The sequence below is a fragment of the Nycticebus coucang genome, chromosome 3 (assembly GCF_027406575.1).
Source record: "Nycticebus coucang isolate mNycCou1 chromosome 3, mNycCou1.pri, whole genome shotgun sequence".
NCBI lineage: Eukaryota > Metazoa > Chordata > Mammalia > Primates > Lorisidae > Nycticebus > Nycticebus coucang.
Window position 1 is genome coordinate 33889311 of NC_069782.1, and position 25058 is coordinate 33914368.

A 25058-nucleotide genomic window follows, 5' to 3' on the forward strand; every position below is an offset into this window, starting at 1 on the left:
CTATACTTCTGCATACCCATTAAAGTAGAATAAAATGTAGTATATAAAGTATATAAAGTTAAGTCCCAAGTTTGGTGTATGTCTTTTTTTATTTTTCGCAGTTTTTGGCCGGGGCTGGGTTTGAACCCGCCACCTCTGGCATATGGGGCCAGCACTCTCCTCCTAAGAGCCACAGGTGCTGCCCTGGTGTATGTCTTATAAGAAGCACTTGGAGTAAATAAAAATTACTTGATCAGGTTTTATAGCTGTAAAAAAATCAAACATTATATCTTACTTACCTATGGAATTATCTGGTCCTTTTGATTTGGTATATGACAAAAATGCAGCTAGAAAAAAGATAGAAGACAAAAGTTCTGCTCTTCCTACAACTCCTGTTACCTAGAAAGGGAAAGTAAAGGGGGTTTGTACTAAGGGGGTGATGTACATATTTGCAACAGCAGAGCGAGCTAAAATATGTACGTTTGCAACAGCAGAGCAAATCTGAAACACACTGAAAATAGACAAAATGAATATCATTTGTTACAATGTCTGTTGAAAATTTACTGTATATAAAAGCAACAATATTCTAACTAGAAACTAAATTTCATAATTTTTCAAGTGCACATTTCTGTTTCTTAAACATTCTTTGAGTGCCCTCAGGTGGTGAATTTATAAATGGGATATTTTCAGCAACTCTTTGAATAGTTTTTATTATTTTAACTTATTTTGAATAATTAAAAGACTCACAGAGACCTGAAAAAATAGTAGAGAGGTACTGTGTATTCTTTACTCAGCTTCCCCCATGATAACATCTTACATAATTATAATACAATTCTAGAACTTAAAATCTAAGTCCATCTTACATACTCCCTTAAAATATAAGCATTCTTAAAATATAAAGGTTGGAATTCAGGAAGTTACAACTTGTTATCAATTTGAAAACTACAGTTTAAAAAGACCATACACTTTAAGAAATTCTCTTAAATTCTAAAATTTAAATATAAAATGTCTAGACCTCTCCCTTTAAAGCATTTTGAACTCACTGCACAATTTTAAAAAAAATATTGTTTTTATAAACATATGGAAAAATGTTTGGTCAGCAAGGCACTAGGCACTGGTGAAAGGTTCACAACAGGGAGAGATAATCTTCCCCCAACACACACACACATCTTGTGCTTACAACTGAAAGCCTGTAACAAAACTAAACGAGTATTCTCTGTTCCTGCTGGGAGGAAATTTTGGACTTTCAAGTTTACCAAGTACAATAAAATTATAGTTTGTATATTTTTTGGTAGGTGGGGGTGATGTACATATTTGCAACAGCAGAGCGAGCAAAAATATGTACGTTTGCAACAGAGCAAATCTGAAACACTGAAAATAGACAAAATGAATATCATTTGTTAGACTGTTGACAAATAATACTTAAAATCCATATTGATTAAAAGAAGCAAAGGATTGTATTCATTTATATTTTATATTACTAAACTTAAGAGATTTTTCTCTTGTTGCATGAATATTTACAGTTATTTAAAAAGTCATTTTAATTAAAAAATTTTACATAGTAAGAAGACTGTGAACTAGAAAGTAAAAACTTATTGCAGCAATTTAAGAGTCTTTAAATACTTGGATTAAAGTCAGGATGAAAAATTTTTCCTTAAAAATATATACCAATATAATCACTGTGAAGGATTTGCTAAAAGAAAAAAAAAAATAAAACTGATTTATAGTTTTACTTACTGCTTCTGTGTGTATTGGGTGCACTGCAAAAAGTAACGAAGCAATCATACTACTCCTGTTCTTCAAAAAAAGTTTGCAGACTTTAAGAAATATCACACTAACCACAGCATGAAAAATCATATTCAGGAGGTGATATGACATTGGTTTTAATTCACTAAATAGGTAATTTAAGCGAAATGTCAATACTGTTAAGGGACGGTAAGACTTGTGGCTTCTTTCCTAAAAGAGAAAACAGTCACTGATTATTAAAGTACTTCGATCCTTCAGGGTAGAAAAACTAATAACTGTTTACTATTAAAGATATCTATGTTTGACTGATAAGTAACAATGTAATAAAGTAATGCAAACATAAAAGATTACTTTATACTCTGTTTTTCTATTTCCTTGGTCCACAAAATAAATTAATTTCCTCCCTGATATATAATGATCATAAAATCAACAGTAGAGGCACAACAACTATTAATTCCTTTAAAAAATATATATATATTTTATATATAGGTATATTTGTATTTTATAAAATATATTTATATATATTTTTTACAGTAGGACAATCCTGGTGTTGGACAGGTTAGAGTATAGTATTCTCTCAAAAGATTACTTCCCTACCTACTATCAATACAAAAGTTTATATAGCTGCTGCCTAAGTCTTCAAAAGGCAATGTGAGATCAGAATGTTTACCAATTCAGTTTAAATAGTGATGATTCAAAAAAGTACTCTAGTTGTTTCATGAAAAAAATGTCCATAATGTATAAATCTGAAGATATTAAACTAAAATCTCCAAACACTACAGAAAGTAATGTAAGAGCAAAAACTTTCTGAGAATAGACACTTTTGTTATTCTCTGTTGGCAATAAATCTTATTTTATGTGAAGTACTTCATTTCTTCACAAAAGCAGTTACTATCACCCAGAAATACTTTCTACCATAAGATAAAAATCAAACCAGATTTAATAAAGAGACACATAGTTTAAAAATATATTACACTGTTAATTTTCTGTGGTTTTATTTAAAGGCATCCATACTCAGCTTCTTTGCTTTTCTATCTCTTACCATATTCTGCTATAACTCTCTGGCATATAGGTACAGACTTATACCTTGCTTACAGGAAACACAAAAAACAAACTTTTCCCTTTTTGAAATTAGCAGCATTTCACTATCTCTGCTTACACTGACTACATATACCATGACATACTATCTACTCAGAATATCCTTTCCTGTTTGGCTAATTCTTGTACATACATCAAATTTCACCTCAGGTATACAAAATTATTTTTAAGGCACTATAATGAACTGATACATTTAGTACAAGAAAGTAGAAAAATATTCTAGAAACCTAGAAATCTTTTTCTAAAATATTACTGAGGCTCCACTGGCACATACCTGATTGGTAAAAGTAAAACCAGAAAGTAGAAGGGAATATCTATTTTTAATTGCAGAACACATAATTACTCAGTTATGTCTAGTAGACTAACATATGTTAAAGGTAATGACCAACTATAAGATTAATTATTAACATAACTAACAGGCCATACATTGCAAATCTAATTAAATCCCTACTGTAACAATCGATCATCAGCTTATTAGGTATCAAGTTTACTCTGAAAATATAGTACAACAGCTACATCCATTATGAACAAAACAATTCAAGTCTTAATTATCAAGCACATTAAAGAAAAAATTACTTATAATATTAGTTGACAACAAAAATAAGCATGAGAATAATGAATAAACCAACAATTTCCTATTAATCTCAATAGAGGGATGATGAAATAGCAAGACAGGGTATCTGCAACAGTTACTTTAACACAAGATATTTATAAGCCAAATGCTGTAAAAGGTGGCTCATTATAATCCAGTGGTTCTCAGCCACGGCTGCACCACATAACCACCTTGATGACTTCAAACAAACAAAATACAATCCTCCTCCTCCCTAACACTGCCCCGCGCCAACAAAAATAATAAAACACACATACACACAAAATAAGATAAAAAATATTGATGCTTTACATCTCATTCTGAGAGATTATCTCAAATAACAGGTTTGGATAAAAGCTTGGCTAAATATTATTTATTTTTTTTTAAGGCCTAGTCTGATTTTGATTTGGCAGTCAGGGATGTGATTCAGTGAACTATCAATAAACAGAATGGACTTACTAAAGAGATAATCTAACTACTCAGAAGTCCATAGGAGTCCAAAGGCCCCTAATATGGCAGTTATTTCCATATGGCTCAGGAGAATGTCTTAAAATGTGTTATTAAGATTCACACTGGCATAAAAATCCTTATTATGTGTGTACATGCCCAGGCTTCTAGGATGTAATTACATCCTAGAATATAATTCAGTGACATCAACTATTAGATCTTTCAATGTGCTAATTCCAGGCTTACCAGGAAACCTTATGATATCTAAATACTACTTAGAATAACTCTTCCCTTGTGTCACATTTGCATACAGGGAGAGAATATGCCCATCAGCACTCCTGAGTGTAAATAAATAGTTAATCTATTGTTATTCTAGTTTGTTCTTCTATTATGTCTAAATGTATTGTTTTGAGCTCCTTTCTTTCTTTTCTTATGGGTTCTCTAAAAAAAAAAAATAATTAAATTTTCAATCTGCAAAGCTGAGAAAACCACAAAACAGATCCTTGACATCACAGTATGAGACTCTTTAATCTGGCCTGTTAAACTTTCAGTTCAAAATCTCAACATTGTGACCAAAATCACAACAGATAACTACCATAGGGCAGGGGAATAAAAAAACATTTCTGATGATCTCTGGGGACCAAGGGTAGCAGTAGAAAGGAGTAAAATGTCTAGAAATAACATAATACAGCCATGTTTTTCCTTCTATTATCAAAGGATCTTTTTAAAAAACTAGAACTAGGTGAGCATAGAAAGATTATAGACAAATAAGATCTGTTTACTTAATAAAAAAAAATATTTACCATGTGCTTCGTGCTTAGAGGAATAAAAAATTCTATCCCTAACCTTGAGAAGCTTCCGTAGTTGGGGGAGGAAAAAGGTCACGAATTATCTCTGAGAAACAAACTATTACAGAGTATTACATATTATGTTTCCACAATAATTTATTCAATATCTGTGTGCTAGGCATATTATAGATAGACATATTAATTTTTTTTTTTTTTTTGTAGAGACAGAGTCTCACTTTACCGCCTTCAGTATAGTGCCACGATGTCACAGAACTTACAGCAACCTCTAGCTCTTGGGCTTCAGCGATTCTCCTGCCTCAGCCTCCTGAGCAGCTGGGACTACTGGCGCCCGCCACAACGCCCGGCTATTTTTTGGTTGCAGTTCAGCCGGGGCTGGGTTTGAACCCGCCACCCTCGGTATATGGGGTTGGTGCCCTACTCACTGAGCCACAGGGAATTTATTTATAATCTTCACGTATTATTCTCTTTGACAGTTCAGTAAAATCACTTGCCATCTAAAAGCTGTATGCCCATCTATTTCACACAGTGAACATAAAACAGAACTAAAATCCAACCTATATGATCCCAAGCTGACAAGGGTTTAATCCCAAATAGCTTAATCAATTGATCTTCAAAGGAAAGGTACTGGCAGAATAAAATACCCTTATAACAATGAACTAAACTTTTGAGTTCTCAAGATAAAAACCCAAATGACTATCAGTAACAGATATGACAATGATTTAAAGTTTTTAATAACCATTTTTTTCCCTGCAGAGAAACTGGCAATGTGTACTTACTATTTTTAACCCCTAAAGTCTAATTTATTTCAAGTTGCTATACTTTAAATGGTGAAATACAAAGTCATCTCTTTTGCATCACTTGTAAGACAGGAAAAAAAAGAGAAAAAAAGTCATTTGGCAAGAAACGGACTTGTATTACACCTGTTGCTCTCCCTACATACGTGTTGCACATACCTGTATTATTTTTAAAGTTCAGCCAAGGTACACAGACAAAAAAGGAAATCAAGTACTGCTTTAAAGAATACAGAATATAATCACACCTTCAACTTTCTATCAAATTTATTACTGACGTTATGTCTCCTCTTTAGGGGAAAAATTCATAATTGAGATAACAATGTTGATAAAAAAAGAATTAAGAGTAATAAACTATCAAAAGGTTTTAAAATCTGAGATATGTGTAAGAAGTATTTAATTACTTACCTCAGACATAGGGGTTCCCCAGAAGTCATTTTGAAATAAAGTTTTTAAAGGTGTAGATGGATGTAGGTCTTTATTATCCAGTATTGCTGAAACATCATCAAAAACAAAACCACAAAAGAGACTGTTCCAATAGCAGGCAGTAACTACACCTACAATTAAGGTTACTTCTTTGAGGTTAATGTCAGCCATCTTTCCTAGAAGCACTTGTGGACAAAACTGAAAAAAAAAAAATCATGAAAATAAAATAAGCAACTTGTTTTTTCAAATAAGTTCAATTAGCAGGCAGATAGTAAGTAAAATAAAGAGTGCATGTTAATTTTCCAGAGAAGTTTAGCTTAGTGCTATTCACCTCTAAGCAGCATTAGTGAAGCACCTTTGTTACAGTTCAGACCCTCTCTCTTGCTAGATACAGCTAAGTAATCATCCCTCCTACACCATGGAAGAAGGCTGGAGATTTCCTCTCTCAAGAATATAAGACATGGGTTTTCTGGAATAGTGGATACAAGTGAGAACAAAGGTAACCCACTGAAAATAAAGGTTAAGGAAAAGTACGTCTATACATTTTATGTCTAGACTCTCCAGCCTGCTTCTTCAACGGGGCACAGAATCCTATAAAATTTTATAATGCTAGAGATAAAATCATCCAGAAACAAAGCAGATTCCATGTCAAATGGGAAGAATCAAACCATGTTTTCACCAACAATGCAGTAAGCTAGAAAAAAAAAAAGCCTCTCTGAAAGGGAGTAATTTTTCAAATTTCTGAGGAATAATGATTTCCAATCTGAAATTCTATATTAATAAACTCAAATTTTCCAAGTGGGAAAGTAGAATAAAAACATAATAAGTTATTCAAGGTTTCAAAAAATTTACATATGTGACCAAGAAAGAGAGAAAGCAAGATCCTACACTAGTTAGCAACATATATATGCTATGATTTACAAAAACAAAATGAAACAACTCTGAGTACCCATCATTAGGTAAATAAAAATCAAGTTTTGTATATAGGTCAGAAACCCCTCTCTCCCATACATAACTCAAGTCCCTGATCTGATAACATTAATAGACTTGGTGTGAAAAAAGTGCTGTTTGATTAAATGTTCTAAACATAGCAAAGTTTAAAATTAATAGAAGAAAAAGATATAAATTAAACCAGTGATCTCAATACTTTGAAATTATATTTTGGAACCACTTATGCATTTTAATAGTACTGTTTAATAGATTCTGACATCTTGGAGACTTTCATACATTAGCTTCATAGCTTTAGTTTTAAAATATATGTATAATATACATATAAATTACTGACTATGCAATTTTTGAAATTAGAATTTTTTAATTGAAAAGTATGAAAATTTAGCTACGTAGGCTAATAATATTGAAATCTTTTATAAGAATTTGGGAGTCACTATAGTTTTAAGTTTAACGTGCAAGATTTACAGCATTTACGTATTGAAAAGATTTTGCTTGTTAAGTTAGGTATCTTAACATGAAGTACTTAAATAAAAAATGAATACACTCAAATCAATTCAATTCTTCAATATAAATATCTTTATCTGATACAGATACACAAGTTCATACTATATACTCTAGATATATATTTATCTGTATGTATATATTAGTTGTGCCTAGAGTCACTCATGTGCTCATAGCTTTCTTGTGGCATGACTAGACTTTGATGATTTAAAGCAGTGGGACCCAATCTTTTTGGCACTACAGACCAGTTTCATGGGAGATGATCTTTCCACAAACCACATGAGGGCGAGGCAGAGGTCAGATGGTCTGAGGATGATTCAAGTGTATTACATCGCCATTTCAGAATATCAGGCATTAGATTCTCATAAGATGCATACAACCTAGATCCCTTACATGCAGTTTATAGTAGGTTTCACACTCATATGAATCTAATGCCACTCCTGATCAGACAGGATGTGCAGCTTAGGCAGTGATGCAGGCAATGGGAGCAGCTGTAAATACAGATAAAGTTTCATATCCTCAACCGCCTCTCACCTCCTGCTGCACAGATCAGTTTATAACAGGACATGGACTGGTATCCGTCTGTGGCCTATGAGTTGGAGACTGCAGGTTTAAAGGGGAGGGGTCTTATCTTTCAAAGCTGGTCTCTGCTACTTATGGTCAAATCTTCTATTAGGTTAGCCTGGGCTTCTTAAATGATAATCTCAAGACAAAAGAAAGGCAAGTTCCAAAGCACAAGTGCTTCACATGCTTTTGTTTATGGCATTTTTACTAGTAACCAAGGAAGGTAAATCCAGAATCATAGGGGGAAGAGATTAAAACAGGGTTAATATAACAAAATTTTTAGGATTCCTTAAGGGAGTGTAATATGAGAGAAAGTGAGAAAGAGCACGTCATTATTTCATATGTGGAGTCTTCTTAAATTATGTCCAAAAGAATCCACTTGCAAAGTAGAGGTTGGGGAAAAGGAAGGGTTTACAACAAGGGTGTAGGTAGACATGATTTACTGGGGCCATTACTATAATCATGTAACACATCATTGCTGTTAGTTGTGGGAACTTTTTAGTTTTTCCTAGGCGTAAGAGCACACTCACATATGACTGCTGACTATCAGGATGGGATGACTGATTTAAGCTTGCTTGCAAAAAATGGGGTGTCACTATGTGCACAAAATCCAACTGCAATTGAAAACTACTCATGAGCTACACTGTAGAGATATGAAACACAATTCCTTCAACAAAATTGTTTATAGAATGTTGACTCTGTGTAATAATACAACTTTATTAAAAAAAAAAAAAATCAACCTACAAAATAAGTTCCTATCAATGTGAAAATATCTAGCCTAGAAAGGAAAGTTTTCCCAAGTCGTCTTCTTGGGTAATTGGGGAAGTCCTCCCAATTTCATCATTATTATGTCATCTTTCATAAGAAAAGTAATCTACTATATTTAATTACTAAAGTTTGTTAATTGTAGTTTGGTATACAAAGTTTATATTCATGACTCCTACTTCTCTCTCAAATCTCATGCTGAAGGCAAACAAGTGTCTGTTGCACACTCATTCCTAAACCCTAAAATAAGGCAAAATAAAATATTTACTATACATAGGATACTACATTTCTTATGGCCACATTTTCTTTTAGACCCAGAAAAGTAAGCTACCATTAATTTTCTTGATAAGGCAGAAAAAAAAAATGCAAGTAACTTCTAAGGAATACAGAATTACATCTCCGTCTCAGAATATCGAGCATTAGATTCTCATAAGATGCATACAACCTAGATCCCTCACATGCAGTTTATAGTAGGTTTCACACTCATGAGGATCTAATGCCACTCTTGGTACAGGGAACACATGTAGCAATTACAAAAGGCAAGACTTCCTTGTGAAGTGATTTTGGTCAGATAAAGCTTCTCATAAAAACCTAGAGGAAAAAAGAAGGCAGGTCCAGGCACGTGTTTCTGTAACAAATCATCTTCAAAATTGCCACATAAATTTCATCTCTTGATGAAAACTGATGGATGCAAAAATCTGATGAAAAATAGAGTTTTAACAATTTTCCTCAAAGAAATACCATGAGTTACTGAACTAGAACTTGAGTAAAGTTTTCTCATTCACAGTTAGGTACAAACAGATGAACCAGTTAACTCATTCCTTGTTGTAGCTCCAGTGTCTACCACGGCATACAAGATCAAATTGTTAGAATGAGTTAAGAATGAAATTTAAGCAAGATTTTGCTTTTCATAAGGATCGTCATTGAGATCTAGGTTACAATCTTAGCTTCATCAAGTATTACGAAATAACTTCTCCAAACTCATTTTCATTTCTGAAAAATTATAGTAAAACTTACCATTAGACTGCCAGGCATGGTGGCTCACACCTGTAATCCTAGCACTTCGGAAGGCCTAGCACTCTGAGCTCAAGAGTTCCAGACCATCCTGAGCAAGAGACCTCATCAATAAAATAGCAGGGTGTTGTGGCAGATGCCTGTGGTCCCAGCTAACAGGGAGGCTGAGGCAAGAGAATCGCTATGAGCCCAAGAGTTTGAGATTGCTGTGAGCTATGACGCCATGGCACTGTTCTGAGGAGGACAAAGTGAAACTCACACTAAAAAAAAATAAGTAAATAAAAACTTATCATTACACCAGATGCTTTAGTTCTTCGGAATATAAATGTAAGCAAGAGAGTGAGGGAAGTGAGGGTGTAAGAAACCAACACAGATGAACTACCAAATTAATAAAAATAATAATTATAATAAATGAAAAGGTGCTACAGCAAAAATAACAGATTACTATTAAGAAACTAAATATGTACTAATAAACACAGTACATAATACGTGCTCAATAAAAATTAAGTTTCATCCCTACCACCCCCTGCCAAATTATGAATAAAAACACTGAAGATGGAGTATTTAATTCAAATTGAATCAAGTTATAAAATTAATGTGATAACATATAACAGAAATAGCAAGAAAGAAGAAAAGGCACTTTATAGATACTGCTTCCCACAATGTGTTTGGGGATTTAGTAGAGCAGTTGGTATGTGCTCCAGTATTAAAACCTGTGTTCAATCACATTATATTAAAACACAGTACTTAAATTCTCCAAGCCTCAAGTTTCTTAACATAGATGGAACATGAAAATATGTAGGCACACGTTTCACCGGATTGCTGTGAAGATCAACTAACATAATGAGCTATTTCTGTCATATAATCTTTTAGAAAAGGAATATACAAAATTATTCCTACAAATTTCATGAATAACTGAAATGCATCTTACAAAATCTTTATTTCCTACTGAGGTAGTTCTTGTTTTGCCCAACCTCAAGGTTTAAAAAGAAATTGATTCCTATTTTCAAAGGAAATTTAGTCAATTATGTAAAAGAATAAAAAAATCAGTGCTTACAAAAGATAAAGATGAGTGGCACTGGTCCAAGTAGTTGGAAATAACATTTATGATATCAAGCCTTCAGCTTTTTAAGAAACCTACCGAGTGGTCTATTACACTCTAGAACAGTGAGCAGTGGGATGAGCAAAACTTCCTAAGAGTTAAGAATGGTAAACACTTGATTAGGTGCTTTCACCGCCCAACAGTGCCCTGGGTAACCAAACAAGTGACAATAGCAGTACAGGTGAGTTCCCCGTCCCTTCCCTCTCCACCCACGCAGTGGCCCGAACAAAAACACTAACCTCTCCTCTCCTGAGCCTTCACTTTTTACCAGGTCCCCAACCTTCAAGCCCTTCTATCCGAGAAGGCAATGGTGTTACAAGAAAGGCGGGAGGGGCCAGAGGATGCGGTGTCCTCCATTCGCTCGCACCCAAACCAAGGCATGGCTGCACGGCCCCCACTCTACCCAGATTCTGACACCAAAGAAGGCTGAAACTTCTTCCTTCCATTCTTAACAGAAGGCACTACCCTGAATGCCGCTTGCAAACGCGTGAGGAGAAAGCGAAATCTTCCCACCTCTTTAGAACCGGGCCAGGCTCTTGGGCCCCAACAGGAGCTTCCCACCTCCCGGACCGCTCCCCTCTGCTGACCCACAGCTCGACTTCACCTGGAGCGGTTCCACCAGGGAATGGTTTAGGAAAACCTCAGGAAGAGCAGCCCAGCGAGTGACGCCACCGAAGCCACAGTCATGGTCCACCTTTTTCGGGCCACCAGCGCGGACGCACCTCAGACTCTGCCCCTCCCGCCTCCCGAGTCCCCCCCACCGCCCGGCACGGTCGCAGCGCCCCGCACTGCACGCCGGGAGCCCCTTACCTTACCTTCTGAGACTTCAACTCCCAGCATGCACAAGCTTCAGGGCAGAACTGCACTCTGGGATTTGGAGTCCTCATCCACGCCTTCTCGTCTTTAATACCGGAGTCCCAGGAACCGGAACCTGGCGGTATATAGGAACGTAAAGCGTCACCCACGGTCGTGAACTGTATGCTCCCCGTGCATCCGGGACCTTATTCTGGCCCCCGCGGGGTGGGGAGTGGTGTAACTTAGCAGCTGTGGCTGCTTTGGCTGGCTCCGGACCAGTTAGCAGGACGCAGAGTCTGCGTGGAAACGCTCTAGGGAGCTGTCCGGAGCTGTAGTGGGGCCCAGGTTGGTGGGTGCGGTAGATGAGTGACCTCCGCTGGTTGCCAGGCTTGGTCTAGGTGGGTAGATCCTTATAAGCGGGAACGGGAGTCCCTTCACTCTGTGGTGGTTTAGCCTCAGGGCCGGCTTGCAACCTCCTAGCTACCCCGCCCCTTCTAGTCTCTGGTTTGCAATCCTGCCTTCTTAACTTCAGTTTTGGTTTCCCCGCACTTCACTCGTTTTAGTTGTTTACTTCTGCATATTTTTTTCTTAACTCCAACCCCTGTTTGTTTTAATCAGAGGTCATTTTCGGCCTTCCACACACTGCCGCTTGGCACGAGTAGGCGTTCGCGAGCGTTGCTGGGAGGGGGTGTTCAGAAGGGGACTCGGAAACTCAGTCCTCACGTGGATTAGTTTTATTTTAGCAAGGTAGGAGTCATTTTGTTGTAGGCACAGCGTCTGTAGTGACTGCTATAATTTTGATCAAGGGTGTTTTGCTCATTTTGTTTGTCTTGCGGATAAAGAGCCACAGCTCTGCTAATATAGAAAGTTATAGTGATGTAGTCTGTAAAAAGTGTAAATTATTGCAAAAACAGTAATGTTGTTTATCTGAAAAATGCTAGTATGTACCTATTTTGTTGCAGAAGCGGAGCACAGTGAAAGAATTCAAGATGCCACCTAATATAAACTGGAAAGACTTAATGAAAGTTGACCCAGATGATCTACCTCGTCAGGAAGAACTGGCAGACAATTTATTGATTTCCTTATCCAAGGTGTTTAATTGATAAATAATACATGTACATATACGTTGATCCATAGTTAAGTTGTCCCTGAAATCACTGAAAGGCATAACTAGAAGAGTTCTTAATATTTTGCTTAAAGTTATAAAATTAAAAAAATAGTTGCTTTTCTGTTTACTTAGGTGGAAGTAAATGAGCTAAAAAATGAAAATCAAGAAAATGTAATACACCTTTTCAGAATTACTCAGTCACTGATGAAGGTTTGTATACAGTAGGTTTTGGCTATTAGAGGAAATTTAAGAATCTTTTTTTAAATGTCTGTGAAAGTACTTAGAATATTTACATCACCACTGAAATACTTTCAAATGTGGGTTAAGGATTTTAGTGTGTAAACATCACCAGTTTCTACTTAAGGTTTCTAACAGAATGTGTAAGGGAAACAGAATGGTTGGCTTAAAAATAAGGTAGAATGGGCAGTGCCTGTGGCTCAGTGAGTAGGGCGCCGGCCCCATATAGCGAGGGTGGCGGGTTCAAACTCGTCCCGCCCAAACTGCAACAACAAAAAAAAAAATAGCCGGGCTTTGTGGCCTGAGCCTGTAGTCCCAGCTACTTGGGGGGTGAGGCAAGAGAATCGCCTAAGCCCACGAGCTGGAGGTTGCTGTGAGCTGTGACGCCACGCACTCTACCGAGGGCGACAAAATGAGATTCTGTCTCTTAAAAAAAAAAGAGACAGAATCTCAACTGTATACAAAGGTAGAAGTTATATTTTGAGGTCCAAGTGAAAATGTAGGCAGTGACTGTTATAGGCATTCGTTGGAGTGGGGAGAAGTGATTTTCCAGGTATGAGAAGACTTCATAAAGGACAAAGACTGAACAGTAGTTTTAGATAAGTGGAAGGCAATGGTAAGATGGTAGTGGAATTCTAGTGCTAGTGGTTATCGTAAATAAATACTGAGAATGGGAAATATTCTTTCCACGTGGAAAGGTTGAGAAAGTTGTAAAGAAAGTAAGTATTCGGTAGGTAGTTTGTGTAGATAATAAAGGTTTATTAGGTGCTGTCAGCAGTTGAGAGGCTGTTAAAGATTTTTGAACCACACTAATAGATACAGAAATATGCCTTAGGATTGCAAAACTAAGTATGTTTTTTAGGTCATAAAAAGGAATTGTAACTGTTTAGACATAAAATTATGAAGGCTTTTAGATATAAAATTATAGATTAGAGCAATTGGAACAGATAAGAATTATGAGAAACATTGCAAAGGGAGAAGTTGCAAAACTGGATATAAGACTTAAGGACTTGAGGTAAAAGAAATCAAAGATGTTTCAAATTTAAAAAATCTAGAAATTGTAACCATAAGTATGAAAATAATTCATTTACTCATTCAACAAATATGTACTGAATGTCTCCTTGTACAGCCCATTGTAGACACTAAGAATTACTTATTGCTATATTCCAGTATAAAGGCATATTTAAATAATTTTTTTTTTTAATGTTTAGATGAAAGCTCAAGAAGTAGAGCTAGCTTTGGAAGAAGTTGAAAAAGCTGGAGAAGAACAAGCAAAATTTGGTAAGCGCCTTGGAAAAAGTTTATTATGGGGTTAAACAATAAATTCCATTTATTCATTAAGGTAGAGTATTTAATATGTTCTATAAAATGTATGTATTTAGTTTATTTTAAAATATATTTTTATAACTCCTATTTTATCGGTCTAGTGTGTAATAGTTATTCTCTTATATATTGCCTTGCTGTGATCATAATGGAATCCTTTAAAATAATTATTTTCTTTTATTAAATTCATTTCAAAGCTTGTCTTGAGGTAACTCTAACCAGCGGAAACATTTGTCTTTTTTTAAAACAGAGAATCAGTTAAAAACTAAAGTCATGAAACTGGAAAATGAACTGGAGGTATGTTCTTTTGTATTTCTTATAATTGTAAAATGTAATTGTCATTTATTTTTCTTATTTTGAATTATTTAAATTTTTTTTATTCATAGCTGGAAAAATCACAAGTATGACATTGTGCTCATAGTTACTTGATTTGTTAATTTGCTCAGTATATATTCTATGTGACTTTTATGTGCCTTAAATTCTAGTAAGGATTGAGCATCCAATTGTGAATACAATAAAAATAGTAGCTGGATGGAGCTTATAGTTTAAGGGAGTATAGAGAAGGATTACTAGTAACTAAAGTAGAGGATGGGTAGAGATTTGAGGTATAGTGACAGAAGGGTATTATAGGAGAAGTAACTTTTGACAAAGCCAAGGTCTACAGTATGAATGTATTGTTGAGGAACTAAATACATTGAAATTTCTGAGATGGTAGAAAGTTGTACAAATTGATTAGCCTTTAAAATGAGGAAGACCCTCCCCCTTTATATTAGGAGGGGGTAGAAGAGTGGGTGTGTACATAGCTTTTTATGTTTGTAGGTGCAGTGCCTGAAAGTTAAAGAGATTGGAGATGATGTTATCTGCTAAAAGAATGAGTAGGAGATGCTGTGGTCACATTATAAGGAAATCAGATAAAGCTTGAAGTATAAGAGAGAGGAGAGGCCATATTTGAATTCTAGTCCTGATTCTTCTACTTGTTAACACTGTGAGCTCGGATGAGTTATCTCTTGTCTTCTACTGCATATCCAGTTCCTGGGAAAGCGCCACACATTTTCAAGAACTTCTTCTTAATTAAGAAGTTGGATTGATTCTGTATTAGTATTTAGCAAAGCAGTGACTGTAGAATAGAAGGGTAGGGCCGTTGAAGATATTGGTAGGAAAGTAGTTGAAGTGAGGATTATAAACTATTAGGTGAATTGGTAGGGAAATCAAGATTGGGTTGAGTGGGGGGAAGGTTAGAGATGGGGAGGGAGAAGAGAAGTCAAGGAATTAAAGTGTCCTGTTAGATCAAAGAGCAGGTGTAGTGGAAATTGAATGTTCCCACTTGGATAATGATCTAGTGTATGGGAGTGGGAGACAATAGTGAATTGAATAAAGAAGTAAAAAAATAGAGTAGAGCAAAATTATGTGGACATTCTTAGGCAGGCTTTGGATGAAAGACTGTGAGCTACGTGCTTTAATTGCCAGTGGATTTTGATGGATTTTGAGGAGAACTATCTGCTTATGCCTATATATATTTAAAATCAATAATTCCATTCTTCAGTAGCATTAGTCACATTTTGCATACTTAATAGCTACATGGAGATAGTGGCTTCTGCACTGGACAGCAGAGAACATTTCCATTATCCTAAAAAGTCCCATTGGATAGCACTGGTCTAAATATTCCATGTTATGATGGAAAGGAGAAGTTAAAAGCATCAAAGTTTGGTGTTACGATTAGGCTCTAAGAGTTTTGTAGCTATTTGGTTTGTAGCCTGGTTTCAATCTCTGAGGTTCAGGAGGTGCCTTGATAGTTTGTTTATTGCCTACATGGTATGCCTTTGCAGTTTAGTTTGGTACTTGTGGCTCAGGGAAAGCATTTGGAATTGTCAGGCTGTGAACTGAAGTTTGAATACGTTGAATTTTTTAAAAAAGTGGTCCTTAAGCTAATGTATCTGTCCTAAAGCGTAATAAAAATTTAAATGTAATGAACCTCTAAATGTAAGGGGATTGATTTTTACTTTTAATTTATTGCTTTAAGATGGCTCAGCAGTCTGCTGGTGGACGGGACACTCGGTTTTTACGTGATGAAATTCGCCAACTTGAAAAACAATTGGAACAAAAAGATAGAGAATTGGAGGACATAGAAAAGGAGCTGGAGAAGGAGAAGAAAGTTAATGAACAAGTAAAATGCTTTTTCAATGAATCTTAACTATACAGGTTACCTTAATAGAATACCTGATTTTGCTTTTTATAATTTTTGGCAACAGTATCAGTTTTTGTGTTGTATACATATTTGAGGAATGAAACACTTGTTTCTAAGGTTTTATGTCTCTGTTTATTTTGTCATCACAACTTTAAAATATAGTGGAACAGGTTCTTCTAGTGAATATGACTTGGAAATTAATTCTTTAAATTTGGAGGTACATTTTTCTCAGGACATTAACATATTACATATACAAAATTTATGCTTTGGTCTTGAATATGGGTATGAAGAAATTAATAGTTATTCATAAACAAGTGATTTTACTACCATAATTGATTTGAGTAAAAACTTATATTTATTTGTTTTAATATATTTATACTAGAAGTATATTTGGAAATTAATTTTTTAAGATATATTCAGTTAATTAAATTCCTTGTTTTCAGATGTACTTTACTTTCTGTTAATACATATACATTCTTGTAAAGTTGTGTTAATGCCAGTGTTTCGTAAAGCATTCATGTTTAAAATTATATTTTAAAAACAAGCATAGTTTGTTAATGCCTCTGTGTTACTTCTTGTAAGTTATAAAATAGTTCATACAGTGCTCACTTAAATTTAGTTTTAGAAAAAAAGTTGTTTTTTGCAGGTAATTTGTATGTCTCATCAGAAAACTTTCTATTTTACCTCACCTTCTTACTCAATATTTTATTTATTTAACATGCTTATTTAATATTTATTTAGTAATAGTTATTTTACCTTAGCTATCAGTAAATTTGATAGATTTGGTGTCTAACTGTGATAACTGTCCCAGCCATGATGGCCAAAGCTTTTTTTACTTTAGTATCTTAGCAGAATGTCACTGTTAATGGTATACTCCTGTTAATCTTATTTTGTCCATTATTGTCAGAAATAGATAGATTTCAAGTACACAAAAATGATTATAAGATGACATTGCTGTTTAAAGAGAGTCTATCATTAATTAGTTTGTAAGGACAAGTATCCCCTTTCTTGTGGTCTGTATTTTACTCTATAATTTAGAACAATGGTTCTCAACCTTCCTAATGCTGCGGCCCTTTAATATAGTTCCTGTGGGTTGCGACCCACAGGTTGAGAACCGCTGATTTAGAAGTATCATTTAAAAGTTAGCTACCAATACAGTTATTGTGGTGGAAAAAGTATGGATTGATGCTGCCTAAAAGGTTAGTAATAAACGATTAGAGGTTTTTCTGTTTAGTGGACTCAGCAAAATAAAATACACCTATGGATTATTTTTAGCAATTATAAAGGATCCAACCTATTTTATTCACTAATAGAATTATTTAGGAAGATGTCTGTTTTTTTAGACCTTTGTTCTTTTATCTAGGGTACATATCAGTTTACTTATTATTCATACTACACACTCTTAGCTAATCAGAACTACTTTGTCAATTACTATCTTAGAGTACCATCTTTATTCACACGCTCACACACACACAAAACTTGAATATCTGGCTGATGGAGCTTTCCAGCTGCTAGATGCCTTGAGATGGACTATGAATACAGGTTGGCAATTCTTTCCTCGTCCTTAAAAGTCATTCAACAGTCATATTGAGTATTTATATCATGCCAAGGACTATGCTAATTACTCTGAATACAGTGGGCAACTATGTTGTGATTCTCAAGAATATTCACAATTAATAATAAACATAACATAGGGATAATGTTAGACATATGAACTTAAGGGGTTAAATAAAGATGTACCCTGGGGTACTCTGAAGAGGGATACCTAAATCAGTCTTGAAGTTTAGGGAGTGATATGTATGTAGATATGTATGAGACTTGAAGTAGAAGTTAACCTGGCAAAGGAAATGTGGATATACATGGTGGTTATGAAAATAATATTCTAGGTAAAAGATAACGCTGTTAGAGGTAAGAGATGTTACAGTATATACAGGAAATGATGTTCATTTTGTGTGAAACACATACATACAGCTTCCATAGAGTCCTTACTTTCTTCCAGGTAATTTATATGCATTACTTCATTAGTCCTTATTTCATACTTACCATATAAGATAGGTCATTTCTATCCACCATGCTACAGATGAAGGAATTGAGACACAGAAAGAGTAATTAATCGCTCAAGGTTATACAGCTGCTAAGTGGTAAAACCAGAATTTGAATTCAAACAGTCTTACTCAAGAGTCTGGGCTATCCTGCCTTCCCAGTTCTAATATTCATGATCCTCTGGAGAAATAAGCAAGCATAGTTTTTGAAGAATTTGGTCCTTTTCCTAAAATGAGCCAATGAAGAACTTTGAGCACAGGATATCATGATCAGATCAATAATTTTTTAAAAGTTTACTTGCTTTGTAGGGAGTGGATTGAAAGGGGGCTAATACTATATAGGTATTACTGTACCTATAATACTAGTACTAGTATTTACTTGCTTTGTAGGGAGTGGATTGGAAGGGACTAATACTATATAGGTATTACTATACCTATAATACTAATACTAGTATTTACTTGCTTTGTAGGGAGTGGATTGAAAGGGGCTAATACTATATAGGTATTACTATACCTATAATACATAATACTAATACTATGTGTTAATTAAGATAATTTGTGTTAATTAAGATAATTCTTGAGAGTATTAAGAGACATAGACATATTTGAGAGAAGTAGATGTAATTAATTATACATAATGAATGACTGGTTGTTAGAGGAAGGTGGGGAATGGAGAGTCTGCCTACTTTCTGGGTTTGGCTATGAGGTAGGAAGATTGTGCCATTCACTACGAAAGAGCACAAAAAGGGTTTGGAAAGTTTGAGATTATTATTTCAGTTTTGTACATGTTTTGGGTTTGAGGTCCTCATGGGCATATTCACAAAGGATATTTGTGGATATAGGATTCACAAGAGACACTGGGCAGATAATGAGGATTTATGGGTCATCTGCATAAATATTACTGAAGTTTTTGTAAAGCATATTTCTGAGAAATGTCTAATCCAGCAGTGAGATACGAAAAGGTTCTTCAAGGAAAAGCTCAAGAAAGGAGAGACATTGGAATGTGATGTGTGAGAAGCCACGGAAAAAAACCATTAGTAGCATTAAATACTATAGCATTAAGTTTTGGTTTTTCCCTTGTTAAAATTTTTCACTTCAGAACATAATGGGACTGTTTCTTAACTCCTAGATAATATTGAGAGATTTGCATTGCATTTTATTATGAGCTTTCTTTAAGCTTTTTATTTTGAAAAACGTCATATCTTTGTAAAGATAATAAGAAAATCCCGTAAATGGCCATTAAAACTTTCATATAGATTCATTCACTTGTTAACACTGTGCCACATTTGCTTATTTTTCTATCAGTATCTTTGTACTCACTGAAGTATTTATCTTTCTCTGTTTTTGCTGAGCCATATGGAAGTTCATCAAAGATATCATGATACTTCACACTTTTAAGTATTTAAGCATGTCTTCTGAAAAAGAGACACATAACTACAATGTAATTACCATGTTGAGGAAATTTAATATTGATCCAATGCTGTCATCTAGTCTGTAATTAGATTTCCTCTAGCAGCCCAATAATGTTCTTCATTGTCCTCCCACCTCCAATATCTGTAGTTCCAACAAGAATCACAGACTACATTTGGTTATTAAAGACTTTTAAATATGGTTATAAACCTCTCTTATTTTATCTTTCTGTGAATAAAGGGGAATAACAGAAAAGTGAAAGGTCATAAGAGGAAAGAGGCATAGAGGATAGGTAAAAAACATAATGGTTATGATAATTTTGCTTGTTTGGAGAAACAAAAGAGTCACTAATGAAATCATTTTAATGTGGAGAAGAGAACACATAATAGTTTTCTAGCTATTTCATTCACTAAGCATTATGGTAAGGACTTTGCATCTTATATAATTCTTATATCAACATACAAAATGTGAAAACTAAATTTAATAGAGATGTTAAATGACTTTTTCACAGTTCACTGGAAATTGGTGGACAAGGGATGTAAACTTAAGGCAGTCTAATTTCAGATTGCCGTTTTTTTTTTCTTTTTTTTTAGATGCACAAAGCTTAATTTCCAAAAAATATGGAATGCTTCATGAATTTGCATGTCATGCTTGCACAGGGGCAATGCTAATCTTCTCTGTATTGTTGTAATTTTAGTATATGTGCTGCCGAAAGGAGCACCAGATTGCCTTTTTTTTTTTTTTTTTTTTTTTTTTTGTCTGGGGTCAGGTTTGAACCCGCCACCTCTGGTATATGGGGCCAGTGCCCTACTCCTTTGAGCCACAGGCCCCACCCCCAGATTGCCTTTTTAAACTATTGTGTTGAACTGCCCTTAAATGTATACAGTTACGATGTAATAAAAATTAATTTAAAAAACAAAAAACCAAAACAAAATAGGTGAATAGCTTTGTTTTTGTGATCCTAGAGTATATTTTTCTCGTGGGGATTCTCCTTGGGCCAGTCAAGCTCAGAAGTCTGCAAGGGGTTTCAAATGCAAGGGACAGATACCCCAATCAAACTAAATTGAAGTAGGAAGAATTTTGTTGAATTAATATTACTGAAAATGCCAGGATGAGATTTGACTTCTGCCTTGACTGGTTCAAAGGGCTCCCACAAATCCTCAGGGCTCTGCCTTACTCTCTCTTTTTATTTATTTATTTGTTTATTATTAAATCATAGCTGTGTACATTAATGCAATCATGGAGCACCATACACTGGTTTTATAGACCATTTGACATATTTTCATCACACTGGTTAACATAGCCTTCCTGGCATTTTCTTAGTTACTGTGTTAAGACATTTATGTTTTACATTTAGTAAGTTTCACATGTATCCTTGTTAAGATGCACCTTAGGTGTGATCCCACCAATCACCCTCCCTCCACCCATTCTCCCCCCACCTTCCCCTCCCTTTCCCCCTTCCCCCATTCTTAGGTTATAACTGGGTTATAACTTTCATAATGAAAGCCATAAATTAGTTTCATAGTAGGGCTGAGTACATTGGATACTTTTTCTTCCATTCTTGAGATACTTTACTAAAAAGAATGCCTTATATTTTTTAAGTAATTTAATGCTTATGGAAAGCAAAGAATAGAACAGTGAAATGTGAAGATCTTGGAGGGAAAACCATTTGTTTTACCATGGCTGTTTGGGCAGAGGGAGGATAATTTGTTTCTGTATCTTTTGGTTAGAGGTTTTGTGTGTTTCTGTGTGTATGTTTAATCTTTTAAACTGAACCAGTTTTTTCCTTCCTAATCCTTAGTTTTTGAAAATTTTGTCTTTGTTTATGCTTTAGGTTGATAAAAGTTTATTAGTTAAAAATTCTCTATTGGAGAGGATTTAAAAATTAAATCTGTAACTGAATACCTAGTTTTATATTAAATTGCTGCTGAATTTTACCTTACTTTTTTTTTTTCTTTTTTTTACTATTTTAGTTGGCTCTTCGAAATGAAGAGGCAGAAAATGAAAACAGCAAATTAAGAAGAGAGGTTGGTAAAAAGTTTTAGTAGTTTTGGTGGTTCAACAAAGATATTTGTTAAAATAAAAAAGTTTATATAAATTTGTATTGTAACAAACTGGAATCTTCTAAGTATCTCATGTTTTCAAACTGGTTAGTTTTAGCATATGACATTGTTTCAGGAAATTAGAAAACAGATCAAAATGTGAGGCCATTAATAGTATATTCATCTTTTAGATCTGTGTGGGTAAATCTTTCTTTTTATAAGCTATTCTGTGTTAGTTTGCTAATTGAATAGATAATAGAATTTCTGTTCTTTCTCTTGTTTTACTCAGAATTATTTTAAAATTTCTATTACTCACGAAATCTCATAAATTCTGAGTATTATTTGGTTCTTCTAAGCCAAATAATGGTTTTACATTGTTTATTCTGATAAGAGATCTTAAGTTTCCAACATAATCAAAGTGTTGTTTTGGTTGATAATGTTAAATTTCTTTGGTTATCCAAAATAATATATCTCATTCTCCTAAAATTTCTTTTTTGCTTTCTTTAATTTCTGATTATTTTTAATTATGTATTGCTTTTCTTATTGCTAATTACCTCTTTCCTGTCCTTTCTGGAGAACAAACGTCTAAAGAAAAAGGTGAGATTTTTAAGGATAGTAAAACCTTGGAGAATTGTTGTGAGATCACTGTTTAGAAGATGCAATTATATTTCTTTATGATGGATGGTTTCCTTGATGGAATGTTGTGTTTGGTCTACCCTCAGAATGAACAGCTTCGTCAGGATATTATGGATTACCAGAAACAAATAGATTCACAGAAAGAAACACTTTTATCAAGAAGAGGGGAAGACAGTGACTACCGATCACAGTTGTCTAAAAAAAACTATGAACTTGTCCAATATCTAGATGAAATTCAGGTAAAACAGATAGAAGGGGGTTCAGAGCAATGATTCTTATAAAACTTGAATTTCATTGTAATTTAACTCTACATGTAAATTCTTTAGGGTAAATCTACAACTATGTATTTATGAGATGTTCAATAAATTGCATCTTTGCATTTTATTCATTCTTTTTGTATGTTCTTACATTGGGCATTATTTGAGGGCCTTACGTACAGTTTTCTTGATATTTAATTTCAATTGAATGGTCAACACCAACTCATACTAAAGGTCCATAAAAAATTCTCTTTTTTTAGTGGACACTTAATGGCTTCATTTAGTTTTAATTTGGTTTACGTTTCAGTTTCATAAAAAAAATGATATTTTAAGCATAACGTCTTTAACTGTTTCAGACTTTAACAGAAGCTAATGAGAAAATTGAAGTTCAGAATGAAGAAATGAGAAAAAATCTGGAAGAGTCTGTACAAGAAATGGAGAAGATGACTGATGAATATAATAGGATGAAAGCTATTGTGCATCAGACAGATAATATAATGGACCAGTTAAAAAAAGAAAATAATCATTATCGACTTCAAGTAAGAATTACTGTTAGGATGACTTATTTATGTAAACTTTGTATTGTCTTATTACCATTTATTTGAGATTAGAGAGAACTTGAACTTTTTTAGGGTGTGATTTTTGTCTGTAGTCCTAATGTAATATGTTGGCATGCTAATGTATTTGTTCATGTATGTTTCTCTAATCCCCTCACGCTTTGTGTTCTTGTCATCTAGGGTATTAAATGACACTTGAATGAGAATGTAGACAACAGTCCTATAAAGCTCATAATTGTAAGAATTTTCTACAAAAGATGCTCGAATGTCCTATGGATCATAAAATTTAATTTTATCTTAAAAATAAATACATTAGAAACCAATACATTGATCATTATTATGGGGGATTAAGCCTATTTAAAAATAATGTTCAAAAGTATAATTCTCTGGTAATAAAAGATGATTATGTTACTATAAAAATGTAAAAGCCATTAAAAGTCACCTTTAACTACGGGACTACTCTAATAATAAATATGCATATGTAATGTATCTGTACATGTGTGTATACAAATACGTGTGTCCATATGTGTATATACGTATGTGGACATTATATATGTCCACAATACATTACATATACGTAAGTATGCATATATGTATGTGTGCATATATTTATGTTTATATAATGTATATGTAAATATGCACGTGTGTGTATGTAACAAATATATTTATCTTACACTAATTTACATCAGTTCTTCAAATAAATCTTGGCTTTTAGGTGCAGGAGCTTACAGATCTTTTGAAAGCAAAAAATGAAGAAGATGATCCAGTCATGGTAGCTGTCAATGCAAAAGTAGAAGAATGGAAGGTATTTTTCTCAATTGAGATAACTTTTTCATTTTGTAGTTTAGATTTAAATTTTAGTCATATTTTTTCTTTAAAGGTCTTACACTAGTTAGTAACATTTTATTAGTTTTTTTTTTTAAGTTGATCAGATTTCTTAGCTAGAAAAGCTCTGAAACTATATACTGTACACTCCTTTAGCTCATTTGTTATTGCATGTGAACTCTTCCAAATCAATGAGCTGAACTTACAACTTTCTGTTGGAAGTTTACATCCAAAATATATTTCCCATCTAAAGTATGATTCCCAATGTAATTCATTTTTTTTAACTCACCTCTTAGTTACTTTGTATATATTAGTTGTATAGTTCCAGATATAACTTTAGTTTTTCCAACTCAGTCTTCCATCTCAGACAAATTAGTAAGAGTAAGCAAAGATCTGTCAGAATCCCTTGGAAAACTGTTTCAAAATACACCTACCTCTCTTCCTCCTTAGCACTCACCAACATCAACAAAATTCCTTGGCCTTAACCATGTCAGAAGCTGAGATTATAATGGTTGTATTTTTGAAAAATACTGGAGATGATTCTGAATGAGTAGTTCTAATTTTAAAAGCTATCACTTCTACGGTCATTACTTCTAGCAGGTTTCCTGTAAGTCTTATTAGCACATTAGAATTGGTTATCAAATGGGGAGCTCAGATAACCTATATTTTAAACAAAAGCATTAGCAATGGAAATGAGGCTTATAGAATCAATCAAGGGTCAGTAAACTTTATGTAAAGGACCAGAGGGTAGATATTTTAGACCAGCTGGTCTCTGATAGGACTACCGGCCTTTATTGTTATAACATGAAGGCAGCCATAGACAATATTTAAATGAGTGAACAGAACTGTTCTCCGGTAA

The 25058-nt window shown here is 34.2% G+C and overlaps 2 protein-coding genes and 1 non-coding gene across 12 annotated transcripts in view; 1 reads left to right on the forward strand and 2 right to left on the reverse strand.

Annotated features, from left to right (window-relative positions):
* TMTC3 (transmembrane O-mannosyltransferase targeting cadherins 3) overlaps window positions 1–11544 on the reverse strand; it is a 52962-nt gene extending 41418 nt beyond the window's left edge. For 2 of the 4 annotated variants that reach the window (XM_053585593.1, XM_053585594.1), the window contains exons 1-4: window positions 11387–11544; window positions 5868–6083; window positions 1717–1935; window positions 279–378 (exon numbers count right to left, since the gene is read on the reverse strand). In XM_053585593.1, the coding sequence (XP_053441568.1) occupies window positions 279–378; window positions 1717–1935; window positions 5868–6056 (508 nt within the window). In that variant the 5' untranslated portion in view covers window positions 6057–6083; window positions 11387–11544. Of the gene's footprint in view, window positions 1–278; window positions 379–1716; window positions 1936–5867; window positions 6084–11295 lie in introns of all 4 variants that reach the window. The other 2 variants (XM_053585590.1, XM_053585591.1) reach the window with 1 other exon arrangement.
* A 164-nt stretch (window positions 11545–11708) lies between these two features.
* Window positions 11709–25058, forward strand: part of CEP290 (centrosomal protein 290) — a 108021-nt gene continuing 94671 nt past the window's right edge. The window contains exons 1-10 of one of the 7 annotated variants that reach the window (XM_053583689.1): window positions 11709–11758; window positions 12540–12668; window positions 12818–12895; window positions 14134–14203; window positions 14496–14542; window positions 16266–16409; window positions 21856–21909; window positions 22647–22799; window positions 23174–23356; window positions 24090–24179. In XM_053583689.1, coding sequence (XP_053439664.1) covers window positions 12567–12668; window positions 12818–12895; window positions 14134–14203; window positions 14496–14542; window positions 16266–16409; window positions 21856–21909; window positions 22647–22799; window positions 23174–23356; window positions 24090–24179 — 921 coding nt within the window. In that variant the 5' untranslated portion in view covers window positions 11709–11758; window positions 12540–12566. Of the gene's footprint in view, window positions 11976–12539; window positions 12669–12817; window positions 12896–14133; window positions 14204–14495; window positions 14543–16265; window positions 16410–21855; window positions 21910–22646; window positions 22800–23173; window positions 23357–23435; window positions 23612–24089; window positions 24180–25058 lie in introns of those variants that run through there. The other 6 variants (XM_053583686.1, XM_053583687.1, XM_053583692.1 and 3 more) reach the window with 6 other exon arrangements.
* LOC128582718 (U6 spliceosomal RNA) lies at window positions 20497–20603 on the reverse strand. Its single transcript, XR_008379164.1, has one exon. It is a non-coding gene; the product is annotated as a U6 spliceosomal RNA (small nuclear RNA).